Genomic DNA, 18,162 nt, shown 5'->3' on the forward strand with positions numbered 1-18,162 from the left:
GTAGCCTTGTACCCTGCATGTATCCAATATTGACAAGTAGCCTTGTACCCTGCATGTATCCAATGTTGACAAGTAGCCTTGTACCCTGCATGTATCCAATGTTGACAAGTAGCCTTGTACTCTGCATGTATCCAATGTTGACAAGTAGCCTTGTACCCTGCATGTATCCAATGTTGACAAGTAGCCTTGTACCCTGCATGTATCCACTGTTGTAACCCTTTTTGTGTAATGAAATAAAAAAAAAGTGAGATATTGGGAGGTATAACTGGACCCAATATAAACATGTTGGACAAATGAGTAAACATGCCACAATTTATATAAAAAGATCTTAACCCTCAGAAATAGGTAGGTTAGGTTAGTTTCTTGCCTCTCCACAAATTAGTTCTCTTGGCGAGCGGATAATTTCGTTTTCTTAGCTGATTTTAGCTTACCTTTTTGTTTGTCTATCATTGCCAGGTTGATTATCAGGTTATCTTCTTGAGGTTATCTTGAAATGATTTCGGGGCTTAGCGTCCCCGCGGCCCGGTCTTTGACCAGGCCTCCTTTTTGTTACACACCCCCAGGAAGCAGCCCGTAGCAGCTGTCTAACTCCCAGGTACCTATTTACTGCTAGATGAACAGGCGCATTAGGGTGAAAGAAACTGTTTCCCATTTGTTTCCGCCTCCACCGAGGATCGAACCCGGAACTTCAGGACCACGAATACCGAGCGATGTCCACTCAGCTGTCAGGCCCCCGTCAGCTGTCAGGCTTCCCATCATCTGTCAATCCCCCCCCCCTCCCTCGTCAGGCTAAACAGAGTTTTAATACTGCACAAACCTCATGAAATAGTTTAGGGGACTGGGTTTTTGGTGTGTACTGAGCCGACGTCACCCGAGGGCAAAGTTGTTAAACAGGTCTACGAACTAAATCCCACAAGTCCCCCAGGACCTGACGAAGTACTCGCGCGTGTCCTTAAAGAGTGTGAAGATGGACTTAGTGAACCCTTTGTCTTTCATATTTAATATATCGTCAGAGACGAACAACGTACCGAAATCGTGGAGGGTTGTAGAGGTTTTGCAGATTTTTAAGAATATTAATAGATCACTTGCATCAAACTGTAAGTCAATTACCTAAACATATACGATGGGGGAAATGGCTTGAATCAGTAATCGCATAAGACATTAGTGTGAATATACCAAAAATAGATCAATAAAGAAATCATAACATGGCTTTATTATGAGCCACTCATATTTTTGTCAAAATTGCTGTTATTAATTTCCAGCAAATTTGCAACATTGTATTCTATGACTTTAGCAAAGCCTTTGATAATGTGCGTCACGAAGGCTGATTAAAATAATTCGTGTGGTATTAGGATTATCCTCAGCTGGATTAGTGAATGGTTACTTCAAAAGAAACAAAGGATTAGCATAGAGTAAGATCAGATAAACCAGATGAATGCCGCTGGTCCAAGAGTCAAGCCAGATACCTTAAAATACTGCCAAAAGTAAGCCATGCATGAGAAATTACAAAAATACAATTCCAAATGTTAATTTCAAGAGGTTTCCTACTCTCTATTCAAGTGGAACCGTTCACTCAGGTAAAGTTCGTCTGTAGGTTCTATGTCAAAAGCGAGTAGTGGAAATCATTATGCACCAACTTTAATGTTTCAGATTACAAGGTTCCCAGAGGTTGTTCCCCAGTAGGTAATTTGTGCTGAAATTGTATGTTAGACCCTCGTAAACTTCTTTACTCCCGTAGGCATGATGACAGCGGTCAACTGTCAGTGGTGAACCTGACCGATGGAGTAAGCTTCTCCTCAAGGAGTCAGCTCACGACGGTCTCAAGAAAGGATACTTCAATACTATTGTGGCAGACAATAAGAAACTGGGATGAGGGATTACACTATCTGATGTTGGCTGTCAGGGGTGGTCCAGGCAGACCTTATTAGGGTGCACTCTAATTAAGAATCTCACAAGACAACACGGTTAGAGAATAAGATCAGTCTATGTAAATAATATGCATGACAAATTAGGTGTGGTAAAGAAAATGGGCTCTGGGACATGTGTGGGGGGGGGGGGGGAGGAAGGTACCAAACCACTTTAGTGTGATAAAAGAGCCAACAAGAGAAAGTTCTCCAACAGTTACAACCCCGCTCCTGTGCCTGGTAAGTCAACTACGGGCTCACCATAGCCCGTGCTACTTGGAACTTCTTGTTCCTAGAAGCTGAATCTTAAACAACAGAAAGTTCTCCACTGCAACAAGGTATTATAGAAAATGCTCGCCACATAATTAGACTGGACGTTGACTGAACAATTTAAGGTATGACATACAAAATTGCAAACTCCACTTTGGCATAAAATGGAGCGTATAGTCTATGTAAACTGACTGAATTAGCATAGCAGTCAAAATTCCTAGGTAGTTAACACAGTCGTAGATGCTACTAATCTACAACAAAGTCAAACAAATGGGAGAAAATTAGGTTATACAATAATTACCATTGTTCGTATTGTAGACTCAAGGACTCTGCCGAGGTCATAATTTCTTATCTTAGGGGTATATCCCTGAGAGATCTACCCTTGAGAGGTATACCCCTGAGAGATCTACCCCTGAGAGGTATACCCCTGAGAGATCTACGCTGAGAGGTACATCCCTGAGAGATCTACGCTGAGAGGTACATCCCTGAGAGATCTACCCTGAGATATCTACACCTAAGAGATCTACCCTTGAGAGATCTACGCTGAGAGGTACACCCCTGAGAGATCTACCCTGAGAGATCTACCCCTGAGAGATCTACCCCTGAAAGGTATATCTCTGACATACTCTCCGCCATGATACGGAGGTCCATATACCCGCATGCTTTCACTCACACAGCACCAGGCCTGATAAGAGGATATTATTGAAGAAATTCCCTACCCTATTCATCACTATTCAACACAGTCCATCAGGAATAGATGGGGGGGGGGGAGGAGGAGGTTGTTCCATACCTGCTTGTGCATGAACATGAAGCTTCCTTTATGTACACACTTACAGAACGTCATCACCCATGATGATAACTGTCCTACGTCGAGTTTATGTTATCCTATAGATAGCACTGGCGTCACAAGGATAGCTAGATGGTATCTTGTTAAGGAAGCTTCAGGGCAGTACCCGGGACGTGGGGGTTTTAGGTCAGCGCTGGCAAGGTGAGAGTCACGCCAGGAGAGGGTGGGCGGCAGGAGGATGGGTGGCAGGAGGGTGGGCGGCAGGAGGGTGGGTGGCAGGAGGGTGGGCGGCAGGAGGGTGGGCGGCAGGAGGGTGGGCGGCAGGAGGGTGGGCGGCAGGAGGGTGGGTGGCATGATGGGCGGCAGGAGGGTGGGTGGCAGGAGGGTGGGCGGCAGGAGGATGGGCGGCAGGAGGGTGGGTGGCATGATGGGTGGCATGATGGGCGGCAGGAGGGTGGGCGGCAGGAGGGTGGGCGGCAGGAGGGTGGGTGGCAGGAGGGTTGGCGGCAGGAGGGTGGGTGGCATGATGGGCGGCATGAGGGTGGGCGGCAGGAGGGTGGGCGGCATGAGGGTGGGCGGCAGGAGGGTGGGCGGCAGGAGGGTGGGCGGCAGGAGGGTGGGCGGCAGGAGGGTGGGCAGCAGGAGGGTGGGTGGCAGAAGGGTGGGCGGCAGGAGGGTGGGCGGCAGGACTGAATCAGAGAGCGCCGGACACATCCTCTCTGGCACCATAATCAGGAAACACTCTTCCCTGCACCCACTCCCTCCACCAAGCCACACTTTTGTGACACCCTGTATGTGTGTGTGTATATATAGACACATGAAGAGTAGAAGAGACAGAAGAGTAAGGGGAGACATGATCACTACCTACAAAATCCTCAGGGGTATTGACAGGGTAGACAAGGATACACTATTCAACACTGGTGTTATGCGAACAAGGGGACACAGGTGGAAACTGAGTACCCAAATGAGCCACAGAGACATTAGAAAGAACCTTTTCAGTGTCCGAGTAGTTAGCAAATGGAATGCATTAGGCAGTGATGTGGTGGAGGCTGACTCCATACACAGTTTCAAATGTGGATATGATGAAGTTTGAGAACCTCAGGAACCTGTACACCAGTTGATTGATGGTTGAGAGGCGGGACCAAAGAGCCAGAGCTCAACCCCCGCAAGCACAATTAGGTGAGTACACACACAGTTTCAGTTGATTGATGGTTGAGAGGCGGGACCAAAGAGCCAGAGCTCAACCCGCGCAAGCACAACTAGGTGAGTATACACACACACAAATTCGTTAATAAGAGATGAACTTCAGCTCTGAGAGCCGCCTCTCTGAATGCCTTTTCCTTATTCTATGTAGCTTGCTCCAGGTATATCCTGATCTAGTTACTCGCGGGTCACAGCCGAGGGGACCCGGGTTCAATTCCCAGGCAGGACAGAAACGGTTGGGATTGTTTCCTTTCACCTAATGACACCACTAATGACTGCTGGGGGGGGGGAGGGACGTCACGCAAGAGGAGCTGTACAACAGTAATAGTGCCAGTTGCGAAAGACTACTTTCTAATTTAATGAAACATCTTTCAGCGTCTGAACATGGAACAATACCAGAAGATCTAATTTGCATACCGGAACCTGGTGGCCAGGGCCGTGTAGGGACCGTCCACTGCTGTGATCGCGTGCTGACGCTGCCTGATATTTGCCTCACGTGGCTCTCTTGAAGCCTGAGTCGGATACAAGAGTTATCTAAGCCACAGTGCTGCCTGAGTCACAGTGCTGCTTGAGTCACAGTGGTGCTTGAGTCACAGTGTTGCTTGAGTCACAGTGTTGCTTGAGCCACAGTGCTGCTTGAGTCACAGTGCTGCTTGAGCCACAGTGCTGCTTGAGCCACAGTGCTGCTTGAGTCACAGTGCTGCTTGAGTCACAGTGCTGCCTGAGCCACAGTGCTGCTTGAGTCACAGTGCTGCTTGAGTCACAGTGCTGCTTGAGTCACAGTGCTGCTTGAGTCACAGTGCTGCTTGAGTCACAGTGCTGCTTGAGTCACAGTGCTGCTTAAGCCACAGTGTTGCTTGAGCCACAGTGCTGCTTGAGTCACAGTGCTGCCTGAGCCACAGTGCTGCTTGAGCCACAGTGTTGCTTGAGCCACAGTGCTGCCTGAGCCACAGTGCTGCTTGAGCCACAGTGTTGCTTGAGCCACAGTGCTGCTTGAGTCACAGTGCTGCCTGAGCCACAGTGCTGCTTGAGCCACAGTGCTGCTTGAGCCACAGTGGTGCCTGAGTCACAGTGCTGCTTGAGTCACAGTGCTGCCTGAGCCACAGTGCTGCTTGAGTCACAGTGCTGCCTGAGCCACAGTGCTGCTTGAGCCACAGTGTTGCTTGAGCCACAGTGCTGCTTGAGCCACAGTGCTGCCTGAGCCACAGTGCTGCCTGAGCCACAGTGCTGCTTGAGCCAGTGTTGCTTGAGCCACAGTGCTGCCTGAGCCACAGTGGTGCTTGAGCCACAGTGCTGCCTGAGCCACAGTGGTGCTTGAGCCACAGTGCTGCCTGAGCCACAGTGGTGCTTGAGCCACAGTGCTGCCTGAGCCACAGTGGTGCTTGAGCCACAGTGCTGCTTGAGCCACAGTGGTGCTTGAGCCACAGTGCTGCTTGAGTCACAGTGGTGCTTGAGCCACAGTGCTGCTTGAGTCACAGTGGTGCTTGAGCCACAGTGCTGCCTGAGCCACAGTGGTGCTTGAGCCACAGTGCTGCTTGAGCCACAGTGGTGCTTGAGCCACAGTGCTGCCTGAGCCGCAGTGGTGCTTGAGTCACAGTGCTGCTTGAGTCACAGTGCTGCCTGAGCCACAGTGCTGCTTGAGCCACAGTGCTGCCTGAGCCTCAGTGGTGCTTGAGCCACAGTGCTGCCTGAGCCACAGTGGTGCTTGAGCCACAGTGCTGCTTGAGCCACAGTGGTGCTTGAGCCACAGTGCTGCTTGAGTCACAGTGGTGCTTGAGCCACAGTGCTGCTTGAGTCACAGTGGTGCTTGAGCCACAGTGCTGCCTGAGCCACAGTGGTGCTTGAGCCACAGTGCTGCTTGAGCCACAGTGGTGCTTGAGCCACAGTGCTGCCTGAGCCGCAGTGGTGCTTGAGTCACAGTGCTGCTTGAGTCACAGTGCTGCCTGAGCCACAGTGCTGCTTGAGCCACAGTGCTGCTTGAGCCACAGTGGTGCTTGAGCCACAGTGCTGCCTGAGCCGCAGTGGTGCTTGAGTCACAGTGCTGCTTGAGTCACAGTGCTGCCTGAGCCACAGTGCTGCTTGAGTCACAGTGGTGCTTGAGTCACAGTGCTGCTTGAGTCACAGTGCTGCCTGAGCCACAGTGCTGCTTGAGTCACAGTGCTGCTTGAGTCACAGTGCTGCTTGAGTCACAGTGCTGCTTGAGCCACAGTGCTGCCTGAGCCGCAGTGGTGCTTGAGTCACAGTGCTGCTTGAGTCACAGTGCTGCCTGAGCCACAGTGCTGCTTGAGTCACAGTGCTGCTTGAGTCACAGTGCTGCTTGAGTCACAGTGCTGCTTGAGCCACAGTGGTGCTTGAGTCACAGTGCTGCTTGAGTCACAGTGCTGCTTGAGCCACAGTGGTGCTTGAGTCACAGTGCTGCTTGAGTCACAGTGCTGCTTGAGTCACAGTGCTGCTTGAGTCACAGTGCTGCTTGAGCCACAGTGGTGCTTGAGCCACAGTGCTGCTTGAGTCACAGTGCTGCTTGAGTCACAGTGCTGCTTGAGTCACAGTGCTGCTTGAGCCACAGTGCTGCCTGAGCCACAGTGACATTTCATTTGTTAACTACCCTGACACTGAACCAATTTGTTCTTATGTCGCTGTGGCTCAGTTGCGTAGTAAGTTGCCACCTGTGTCCCCTTGTGCCAACAATCACCCTTGCTAAAGAGTGTCTTTATCTACCCTGTAAATTCCTCTGAGAATTTTGTAGGTGGTAATCATGTCTCCTAACTCTTCTATCGTCTAGTTTCTGAAGTTTAACTCCAGTAACCTTTCTTCCTAATTCGCACCACTCAGCTCACCACAAGCGGGAAGCAAGATCACAGCACGTCCTGGAGGTCAGGACATTCAACAAGGATATGCACGACTAAGAGGGACACTGCAGTTTGGACAATAAGGAGCAGGGCGGCACTCCATTTTAAGTGCCCGTGAGTTAAACGTGTATGGCCAATAACGTAACCTCACCAGAGCCGTTGCCCACCGCCGGTTTCGGTGATAGGAGGAGGAAGGCCACGGGGACACACTACCCTTAAGAACACGCACTTCGTTACCAGCAACACAAGACCAACGACCCGGCCAACGGGCACGGATTGAGGAATGATGCGGTATGCTCGGTCATGAATGATTACTTACATGAGTTTTTAGAGGCAGAACTCATGTTGGCCAACCTAGTATATGCTGCTGTTGATAACCTTCCAGCGAATCAGTTTGAATGTGCGTGTGCGCGCGCGCGCGCGTGTGTGTGTGTGTGTGTGTGTGTGTGTGTGTGTGTGTGTGTGTGTGTGTGTGTGTGTGTTCATCATATCTATTCGTGTGTATTATTCCATGTGATATTTTTTAACATAACCACGATTAATATTATTACCATCTAGCATAGTGTAAGTACTGTATATTTGTACACGAAATCTACTGCATTGTTAACTCCTCTGTAAACCGTAAACCAGTCCAACTGAGTAACTACACGGTGTAACAATTCTATCATTTGTAGACAAGCACACGCGGCTCTTTTTATTGCAGTGCCAGGTCAGGGTCGTGGGGTGTGCATTCTTAGCTATGCCGTCGTCATGTGTTTGTGTTGCACATCACTTAAATTGCTTGCTTGCTCGCTCACACCCACACACACACACACACACACATGCCGAGAAAATGCCGCCTCATCATGGAGTCCCCATCAGAAGAAGCATATAATGAAACTGGAAAAGGTTCAGAGGTTTGCAACGAGACTCGTCCCAGAGCTACGAGGGATGGGGTATGAAGAGCGCCTGAGGGAACTGTGCCTTACGACACTAGAAAGAAGAAGGGAGAGGGGGGGACATGATAGGAACGTATAAAATACTCAGAAGGATTGACAGAGTGGACATAGACGAAATGTTCACACGGAATAGTAACAGAACGAGGGGACATGGATGGAAGCTTGAAACTCAGATGAGTCACAGAGATGTTAGGAAGTTTTCTTTTAGCGTGAGAGTAGTGGGGAAATGCAATGCACTTGGGGAACAGGTTGTTGAAGCAAATACTATTCATAATTTTAAAACCAGGTATGATAGGGAAATGGGACAGGAGTCATTGCTGTAAACAGCCGATGCTCGAGAGGCGGGATCCAAGAGTCAATGCTCGATCCTGCAGACACAACTAGGTGAGTACACAAACACTCTCTCTACCCTAACAATAAACAAATTTACTTACAGTAACCGAGGCAATGTTTAATCATTTCAAGGGGAACCAAGAACCATCTTGCTCTTACATGTGTAAAAGTCCAGGAACACTTTCTTAGTAAGCTGGATGGTGCTCATGTCTTCCGAGGCGCTCCGGACTGCACCCGAGCACTTTCTTACCAGTCATTCTGGTGTTCAACGTCCACTTCACAAGCTAGAGTGCACCGTGAGAAAGAGCCAGTGGTGCACTAGTCACAGTGGTGCACTAGCCACAGTGGTACACTTACCACAGTGGTACACTATCCACAGTGGTGCATGAGGCAAGGAGGTTCGTAAGCCACACTAACATTATGAGCCTCAGTGGAAAATAAAGCAGAATGTGAGAGTAGAATGTGAGATACAGCCACCAGCAGCTCCTGGTGTGAGGTGGGTGGCAGAGGGAATCCCAAGGTGTGGTCGAGGGCCCGTCCAGAGGCCCCTGAGGGCCCCTGAGGGCCTCTGAGAGCCCTTAATTATGCACACCGCTACAAATAATCTAGTTGGCTCCTGGCAGCTTCCAGCGAGAACTGGAACGGCAAGAGTCTAAAACGGTTTTATTATAGATTTTTCTCGTTATTAGAGGTGCGGTAATTATGAGTAAACGTCAAGACGATTATATAGCACTTGGAAGCAATATAAGGAGAAGTAGCAGATGTAAGACGTAGAGAAATAATGGTGTCCAACCACTTTGACCATCGGGGATCGAACACTGCTATATCGACCAGTCCTAGTGCATGAAATACTGAATTGATATACAAATAGTACTGTTAGCTGTGATCTCTGCAGATCCACAGAAATGTTCAGTAATCTCAACTGGGAGGTAATATGTAAAGAAGCAAGTCATCAAGAGAGAGTGAGTTAAATATTTAGGGACGGCGCCGGCTATTAACATAACCGAGAGAGACAGAAAAACCCACAATAGCACTCACAGGTAATTTACATCATAATGCTCGCTGGACCAGATGACCACCAGGTACCCTTAATGTGCTATCTTACCCGTGGGGCAGGCAGCACTACCGCAACACCTCAACCACCACAAGCACCACCTCAACCACCACCACCACCACAAGCACCACCTCAACCACCACCACCACCACAAGCACCACCTCAACCACCACCACCACCACAAGCACCACCTCAACCACCACCACCACCACAAGCACCACCTCAACCACCACCACCACCACAAGCATCACCTCAACCACCACCACCACCACCACAAGCATCACCTCAACCACCACCACCACCACAAGCACCACCTCAACCACCACCACCACCACAAGCACCACCTCAACCACCACCACCACCACAAGCACCACCTCAACCACCACCACCACCACAAGCATCACCTCAACCACCACCACCACCACAAGCACCACCTCAACCACCACCACCACCACAAGCACCACCTCAACCACCACCACCACCACAAGCATCACCTCAACCACCACCACCACCACAAGCACCACCTCAACCACCACCACCACCACAAGCACCACCTCAACCACCACCACCACCACAAGCACCACCTCAACCACCACCACCACCACAAGCACCACCTCAACCACCACCACCACCACAAGCACCACCTCAACCACCACCACCACCACAAGCACCACCTCAACCACCACCACAAGCACCACCTCAACCACCACCACCACCACAAGCACCACCTCAACCACCACCACCACCACAAGCATCACCTCAACCACCACCACCACCACAAGCACCACCTCAACCACCACCACCACCACAAGCACCACCTCAACCACCACCACCACCACAAGCATCACCTCAACCACCACCACCACCACAAGCACCACCTCAACCACCACCACCACCACAAGCACCACCTCAACCACCACCACCACCACAAGCACCACCTCAACCACCACCACCACCACAAGCATCACCTCAACCACCACCACCACCACAAGCACCACCTCAACCACCACCACCACCACAAGCACCACCTCAACCACCACCACCACCACAAGCATCACCTCAACCACCACCACCACCACAAGCACCACCTCAACCACCACCACCACCACCACAAGCACCACCTCAACCACCACCACCACCACAAGCATCACCTCAACCACCACCACCACCACAAGCACCACCTCAACCACCACCACCACCACAAGCACCACCTCAACCACCACCACCACCACAAGCACCACCTCAACCACCACCACCACCACAAGCACCACCTCAACCACCACCACCACCACAAGCACCACCTCAACCACCACCACCACCACCACAAGCACCACCTCAACCACCACCACCACCACAAGCATCACCTCAACCACCACCACCACCACAAGCACCACCTCAACCACCACCACCACCACAAGCACCACCTCAACCACCACCACCACCACAAGCACCACCTCAACCACCACCACCACCACAAGCATCACCTCAACCACCACCACCACCACAAGCATCACCTCAACCACCACCACCACCACAAGCATCACCTCAACCACCACCACCACCACAAGCATCACCTCAACCACCACCACCACCACAAGCACCACCTCAACCACCACCACCACCACAAGCACCACCTCAACCACCACCACCACCACAAGCATCACCTCAACCACCACCACCACCACAAGCACCACCTCAACCACCACCACCACCACAAGCATCACCTCAACCACCACCACCACCACAAGCATCACCTCAACCACCACCACCACCACAAGCATCACCTCAACCACCACCACCACCACAAGCACCACCTCAACCACCACCACCACCACAAGCACCACCTCAACCACCACCACCACCACAAGCATCACCACAACCACCACCACCACCACAAGCACCAACAGACTGGCTAGAATGAAACAATATAAGACGAGGCTCCCACTCTCGTAAGTGTGCATCAACAGTGGAGCAAGAGTCAGGAGCAGCCACACACACACACACACACACACACCCTCGCCAGGCTCAACAATACAGCTTCTCTCACACCTGCAATTGTTAACATTCCCCCATACAGCTTAACAAACAACATAGTCTCAAACACCAACTGTTAACCTGTATTTTAAAGACTTAAAGTCTAGACAAGTGTTATGGATTCATTGCCAATTGGAGATACAGCAATATATAAAATGTGAGCCTCGAAGATACAGCACTCAGGGCTTCCAGAGGTGATATAGGCACAAGACCAGCAGCCCATTACCCCTATATGGTCACCAAGGACGCCTGTGTCATGCTGTCTGCTCTGATACAATCATGAGCGTGATCTGTGTTACACGCTCGCCAGCAGACCGTCTGCCTCTGGCCCGCAGAGCACGGTTGCAACCCGCTCTCACACAAGACAGTACATATATGACTTATTGCTTATAGTCAATATTTGGCTTATTAATAATTACATATGTGGTATATTCCAAGTTATATTTTAGTTTGTGAGTGCGTTCACTCTCAGGCAGGACTTTATATTACATCAAAGCATAATGCATTCACGAGAACATTATATCCCTGAAAACACTTCGTATCCACAACGTTATTTTCACGTAGTTATAAAATTATAACAAAGTAGTAACGTTAAAAAAGACGCTGTCGATATTGGTAGTGTGTTAGCCATTGGAATCCTGGGACGCAGGTTCGAGCCCCATCGTGTGGCTTGGACATTTTATCTTAACCAAAGAAATACTGTAGTTGGTCAATTGGTTCATTCAAGGCGAGTAATATTTGCACCAAATAAATTTAACTCGTCTATATGGGCCAAGCTATTTTAAAATTTAAAGATATTTGCTACATGATAGTTGACAGATTATTTCACTAATTAATAACTCGAGTGCCAAGCAAGAGTTATTAACTTGGAATGGCACCCGTTATTGTGGCTCTGAACCCCTATACGAGGGTATTGCTTTAATATTTAAATGTACTTATATTAAGGGTCAGCACCGGCTGTATATATATGTGTGTGTGTGTGTGTGTGTTCGCATGTAATACATGCAAATCAAATTTAATTGCCGTCACAAATATTGGAAAGTTTAAGCATTCAAGGGGGAAAAGGAGTTTGGGGGGGAAACTATATATGTTCGTACATATGTTTTAAGATAAAACGTTACACTTTGGACGCTTGTCACACGAGATCGGACTCAAATATAAATAACTCAATGCGGTGCCCAGGTCGACTCTGTGAGCGGGTCGACCAGGTATGCCCAGTCAACCCGATGCTTGGGTCGACCCGGTATGCCCAGTCAACCCGATGCTTGGGTCGACCCGGTATGCCCAGTCAACCCGATGCTTGGGTCGACCCGCATCATTCCACAAAAAACAAAAAAAATTAAAAATAACAATAATAGATGGGAACGTAAACAGACTTATCCCTCCTATCTCTCTCTCTCTCTGCCATACCTTGAGGTTACCTTGAGGTGCTTCCGGGGCTTAGCGTCCCCGCGGCCCGGTCGTCGACCAGGCCTCCTGGTTGCTGGACTGATCAACCAGGCTGTTGGACGCGACTGCTCGCAGCCTGACGTATGAGTCACAGCCTGGTTGATCAGGTATCCTTTGGAGGTGCTTATCCAGTTCTCTCTTGAACACTGTGAGGGGTCTGCCAGTTATGCCCCTTATGTGTAGTGGAAGCGTGTTGAACAGTCTCGGGCCTCTGATGTTGATAGAGTTCTCTCTCAGAGTACCTGTTGCACCTCTGCTTTTCAACGGGGGTATTCTGCACATCCTGCCATGTCTTCTGGTCTCATGTGATGTTATTTCTGTGTGCAGGTTTGGCACCAGCCCCTCAATTATTTTCCACGTGTAAATTATTATGTATCTCTCCCGCCTGCGCTCAAAGGAGTACAGATTTAGGCCATGTCTGTGTTTGTGACCCTTGCCCACTCTCCCCCCCCCCTCCCCAAGACCCACAGTCGCTGGGAGTGTTTGTGACCCTCGACCACTCTCCCCCCCCCCAAGACCCACAGTCGCTGGGAGTGTTTGTGACCCTCGACCACTCTCCCCCCCCCCCCCCCAAGACCCACAGTCGCTGGGAGTGTCTGCGAGCCGTAATCTGCCTAAAATATCCCCAGTGCTGACCAGCACAATTTGCCTCACGAGACTCGGAGACTGTGAACTTGCACTGTCATAAGCCACCAGTCCGCCGCCACCAGTGTTCCAGCTGGAGTATGAACTCTGCCAACAACGTAATTGCAGAGTGGCCGCCTAAAACCAATTCCACAGTCCATGCAGAGGGAGTTGTCATGATCGTGCATGTCACTTTATGACTCCGTCACATAGTGGTTAGGGGCACTCGGCGCTGGGTATGTATGCTCTCGCTCTTTCCCGGGAACCACCTCAAGGTATTCTCAAGATAGTCTCAAGGCTTCAAGACTACCTCAAGGTTACCCCCTCAAGGCAATCTCTACGTAACCCCCCTTGAAGGTAACCTCAAGGGAAGGAAGGAGCGGCGAGCTCTGTAAAATGAATTATTTATTGAAATAAATCCTTGTACACTACAAGGATTTATTTATTATCTATCTGCATTATTACGAACATTTATTCAATGATGATTCCACTCACCAGCACGGCGTCAGAGGTGAGTTTATTAAGGTCCCCAGAGCCATCTTGTGGCGCTTAGAGACAGTGCATCTAGAAGAACCTAGCAGTGGTTATCTTGAGATGATTTCGGGGCTTAGCGTCCCCCCGGCCCGGTCCTCGAACAGGCCTCCTTTTTTGTTACAAACCCCCCCCCCCCGTCCCCCAGGAAGCAGCCTGTAGCAGCTGTCTAACTCAAAGGTACCTATTTACTGCTAGGTAACAGGGACATCAGGGTGGAAGAATTTTTTGCCCATTTGTCTCCACCTCCACCGGGGATCGAACCCGGAACCTTAGGACTATGAATCCGAAACGCTGTCCACTCAGCTGTCAGACGGTCTAAATCTCCTACTGACATGACAATTATCAGACTACTCTACCTTAGTATCTATCACATAGTGGTTAGATACTAGAGTGGTTAGGTACTAGAAGGGAGCCGGTCGGCCGAGCGGACAGCACACTGGACTTGTGATCCTGTGGTCCTGGGTTCGATCCCAGGCGCCGGCGAGAAACAATAAGCATAGTTTCTTTCACCCTATGCCCCTGTTACCTAGCAGTAAAATAGGTACCTGGGTGTTAGTCAGCTGTCACAGGCTGCTTCCTGGGGGTGGAGGCCTGGTCGAAGACCGGGCCGCGGGGACACTAAAAAAAAGCCCCGAAATCATCTCAAGATAACCTCAAGATAGTAGAGGTAGAAACACCTCTACCACTGCTTCTTTTCTTTGTTTCTATCTTCAAAACTGATGATAATATTGTCCAATAACATTATATATTTATATTATATACAATTACTTAACCAACTATATACCAACTTTTATTATGTCCAATATATTGTATGAACAAAATAATAATTATTATTATTATTATTATAATACTGATAATTATCTTGCCGATCAATTACATTGGTGATTAATTACTTGGTAACTAGTTGCTCTCCATTGAGTGCCTTTCCTGGAGATCACTTTTGGTTGGGGATTAATATATACCCCATAATGGTTCCATCCCCTGAGATCATCATTCTGGAGATTAATCCCCCTTTTTTTATGATTATCATGAACGATCACTCCCCCTATGTTGATCACCCATTACAACGAGTCCCATCACCCCCTTCCCATTGATCACTACCTCTCTAATCACTACCACCAATTATAACCCTTCCAGATCACCCGGATACCTATTTACTGCTAAGTGAACAAAGGCATTAGGCGAAAGAAAACGTGCTAAACTATTACTCTCCCGACCGGTGATCGAACCCGGGATCTCCGATTGTGATTCGAGACCCTTGCATGTTGCATAAGCTTGGCATGCAACAGTCCAACAGCTGTGAACATGTCAACAAACCTTCAACCAATTATAATAAATCGGTAATTTCAGTCAAGAATATTTGTTTCACAACCTCGAGCGGAAAATAACTATATATATATATATATATATATATATATATATATATATATATATATATATATATATATATATATATATATATATATATATATATATATATATATATACACACACACACACACACACAGACACGTGTGTGTGTATGAATATCTGTGTATGTGTGTGTACATACACATAGAAATTGTATAAAAGAATAGACTCAGGACCCTCAAGGCGATGGTGGTATAGTGGTGAGCATAGCTGCCTTCCAAGCAGTTGACCCGGGTTCGATTCCCGGCCATCGCAACACATTTTGTACTATTTTTTTTTTTTTTTTTTTTTTTTTTTTTTTGCTGTTCGATTCTGTTGAAGTCTCTAAAGTACAGTGACCGAAAAATATGTAGACCGTACACTAGGTAATGGATATAATACATGAAGAATGGTAATCTGGTCATTTCGTTCAATCGCTTCATGGATTACAATGCTGAAGAAAACTGAAGTTCCGACGAGGATGGGATTCGAACCCACGCACGGAGACCGTATTGGATTAGCAGTCCAACGCCTTAACCACTCGGCCACCTCGTCCCACGGTATGGTATACAGTTTTGTATACTTTTTATACACCATACTAGTGTATTAGTAGTATACTGGAATGGCGTAGTTGAGAGCAATTAACTTAAATGGTTCTCCTAAGTCCATCTTGCCGGCTTAAACTAGTGATGAGCTGTCCACGCGGTCACCCATCCAGCTGTGGTCAGACCCAACGAGGCTTAACCTGACAGATCGTTCACAGGTATGTCACGGCACTATTTGTAGTCACCTAGTTGTATTTACGAGGAGTGAGCCACAGCTCTTGGCTCCCGCCTCTCTGCTCTTACTGTGCGATTTTCAGTAAGGCAGATTTTGCGACAAATGGTGACATAATATATAGACCTATATAATATCTATATATTCTTGGTATGATGTAGGCTTATTCGCCCATTTGGCCATATAATACGGCCCTCCGCTGTACAACAGTTTAGCGACGTTGGCAACACTCAGGACAGACTGCACTGCCTGAGGTATGAGTTCCGGCCTGGTTGATAACACCTGAACTTGATAACACCGTGAAGGTGTTATCAAGTTCTCTTGTGCACGGTGAGGTCGGTCAGTTATGCCCCTTGTGTGTAGAGGGAGTGTTGAGAAGTCTTGGGCCCCTTGATGTTAACAGTTCTCTCTCAGCGTACCTACTGCACCTCTGCTTTTCAACAGCCATTTTGCACATCCTGCCATGCCTCCTGTGGAGTTATTTCCGTATGCAGATTTGGTACCAGTCCCCCTAATACTTTTCAAGTGTAAATTATTATTAATCTCTCTCGCCTGCACTCCGAAGAATACAGATTAAAAAAATTTAATTGGTCCCAATAGTTTAGATGTTTTATCAAGTGGATTCGGGCAATAGAAGACCTTTTCACGTTCTCCAGATCAGGAATTTCTCCAACTTGCCCGAAACGCTGCGCGTACTAGTGGCTTTACAAGAATGTAATTACTATGCTATGTATCCTCAGAATCCCAATGTACCTTCTTGTATATAAATAAATAAATAAATAAATAAATAAATAAATAGTATATACAGTACTGCTATATTTTTTTTTTTTTAGATATATACAAGAGTTGTTACATTCTTGTACAGCCACTAGTACGCGTAGCGTTTCGGGCAGGTCCCTGGAATACGATCCCCGCCGCGAAGAATCGTTTAAATTAATCCAACATTCTGTTTGGAACTCATTCTGTATGTATCTTTTACCTAAATAAACTATTATTATTATTTTTATTGTAACTTTGAATGGGGTTGTTATTGTCCAGAAATATTCCACCTTAGAGAGCACTTAGTGTCTTAAAATGTAACATTAGTATAGTTCGCTTGTTTGAAAAGTTCTTGTTGTTCAACTTGTCAATTTTCTTGCAGTTGTGACAGCTACCTCACTGCATTCTGTAAAAGTTGCATACCACTGAATTTGGGTCTGACAACTGTGATATATAAGGTACTGAATAATAATAATCTCCAATCCAATCCTGTCACATGTATGCTCCAAGCCTGTCACATGTATGCTCCAAATTATGGGGTATTTTTTCAAGGCTTTCCGATAACAACAAATGCCGTCTCTCCACCTTCCGTCCTAACTAATTACTGTCGCCTGGTCATAGAATTCTAGTATATTTCAGAGACAAGACTTACAATAACGGAGCCCGTCTTGGTGGAGCGTTATGTAATATGTCTCCAGATATGAAGGGAGAGCTGCCCAGTTGCTGGAAGAAGGCAAATGTGGTACCAATTTTCAAGACGGGAGATAGGGAAGAGGCACTTAACTACAAACCCGTATCACTGACAAGCATCCCCTGCAAAACAACTGGAAGAATAATGAGGTTAGGACTGGATACACTCCTAGAGAACATTAGGTTTGTAAACAAACACCAACATGGGTTCAGGGAAGAGAAATCATGCCTAACAAACCTTCTGCAATTCTATGATAAAGTAACAAGGATAAGGCAGGACAGGGAATGATGGGCAGACTGCATATTTCCGGACTGCCAAAAAGCCTTAGATACAGAACCGCACAGGAAACTGCTACTGAAACTTGAGAGGCAGGAAGGAGTACGCGGAAAAACCCCCCCTAGCATGAGAAAGGAATTACCTAACGGGCAGGAGCCAGAGAGTCACAGTCAGGGGCGAGAAGTCAGATTGGCAAGCCGTAACTAGTGGAGTACCTCAAGGATCGGTGCTGGGACCAGCTCTATTTCTATTATACGTGAACGACATGTCTACAGGAGTAAAGTGCTATAC

At 48.0% G+C, this 18,162-nt stretch overlaps 1 protein-coding gene and 2 non-coding genes across 3 annotated transcripts; 1 reads left to right on the forward strand and 2 right to left on the reverse strand.

The window, feature by feature from the left end:
• Nucleotides 1-3,054: 3,054 nt before the first annotated feature.
• Nucleotides 3,055-3,690, reverse strand: LOC123772262 (uncharacterized). The gene has a single exon (XM_045765348.2). It carries the CDS (start codon nucleotides 3,688-3,690, stop codon nucleotides 3,055-3,057), a length of 636 nt encoding a protein of 211 aa, XP_045621304.2.
• An 11,882-nt stretch (nucleotides 3,691-15,572) lies between these two features.
• Nucleotides 15,573-15,644, forward strand: TRNAG-UCC (transfer RNA glycine (anticodon UCC)). Its single transcript has one exon. It is a non-coding gene; the product is annotated as a tRNA-Gly (tRNA).
• Nucleotides 15,645-15,841: 197 nt separating this feature from the next.
• On the reverse strand, nucleotides 15,842-15,923 carry TRNAS-GCU (transfer RNA serine (anticodon GCU)). Its single transcript has one exon. It is a non-coding gene; the product is annotated as a tRNA-Ser (tRNA).
• Nucleotides 15,924-18,162: the final 2,239 nt, after the last annotated feature.

Source organism: Procambarus clarkii, chromosome 69 (genome assembly GCF_040958095.1).
Source record: "Procambarus clarkii isolate CNS0578487 chromosome 69, FALCON_Pclarkii_2.0, whole genome shotgun sequence".
In the NCBI taxonomy this organism is placed as follows: domain Eukaryota; kingdom Metazoa; phylum Arthropoda; class Malacostraca; order Decapoda; family Cambaridae; genus Procambarus; species Procambarus clarkii.

Coding starts and splice junctions, on each gene's coding strand:
- LOC123772262 (XM_045765348.2), bottom strand. CDS start 3,690: ATGGTGCCAGAGAGGATGTGTCCGGCGCTCTCTGATTCAGTCCTGCCG.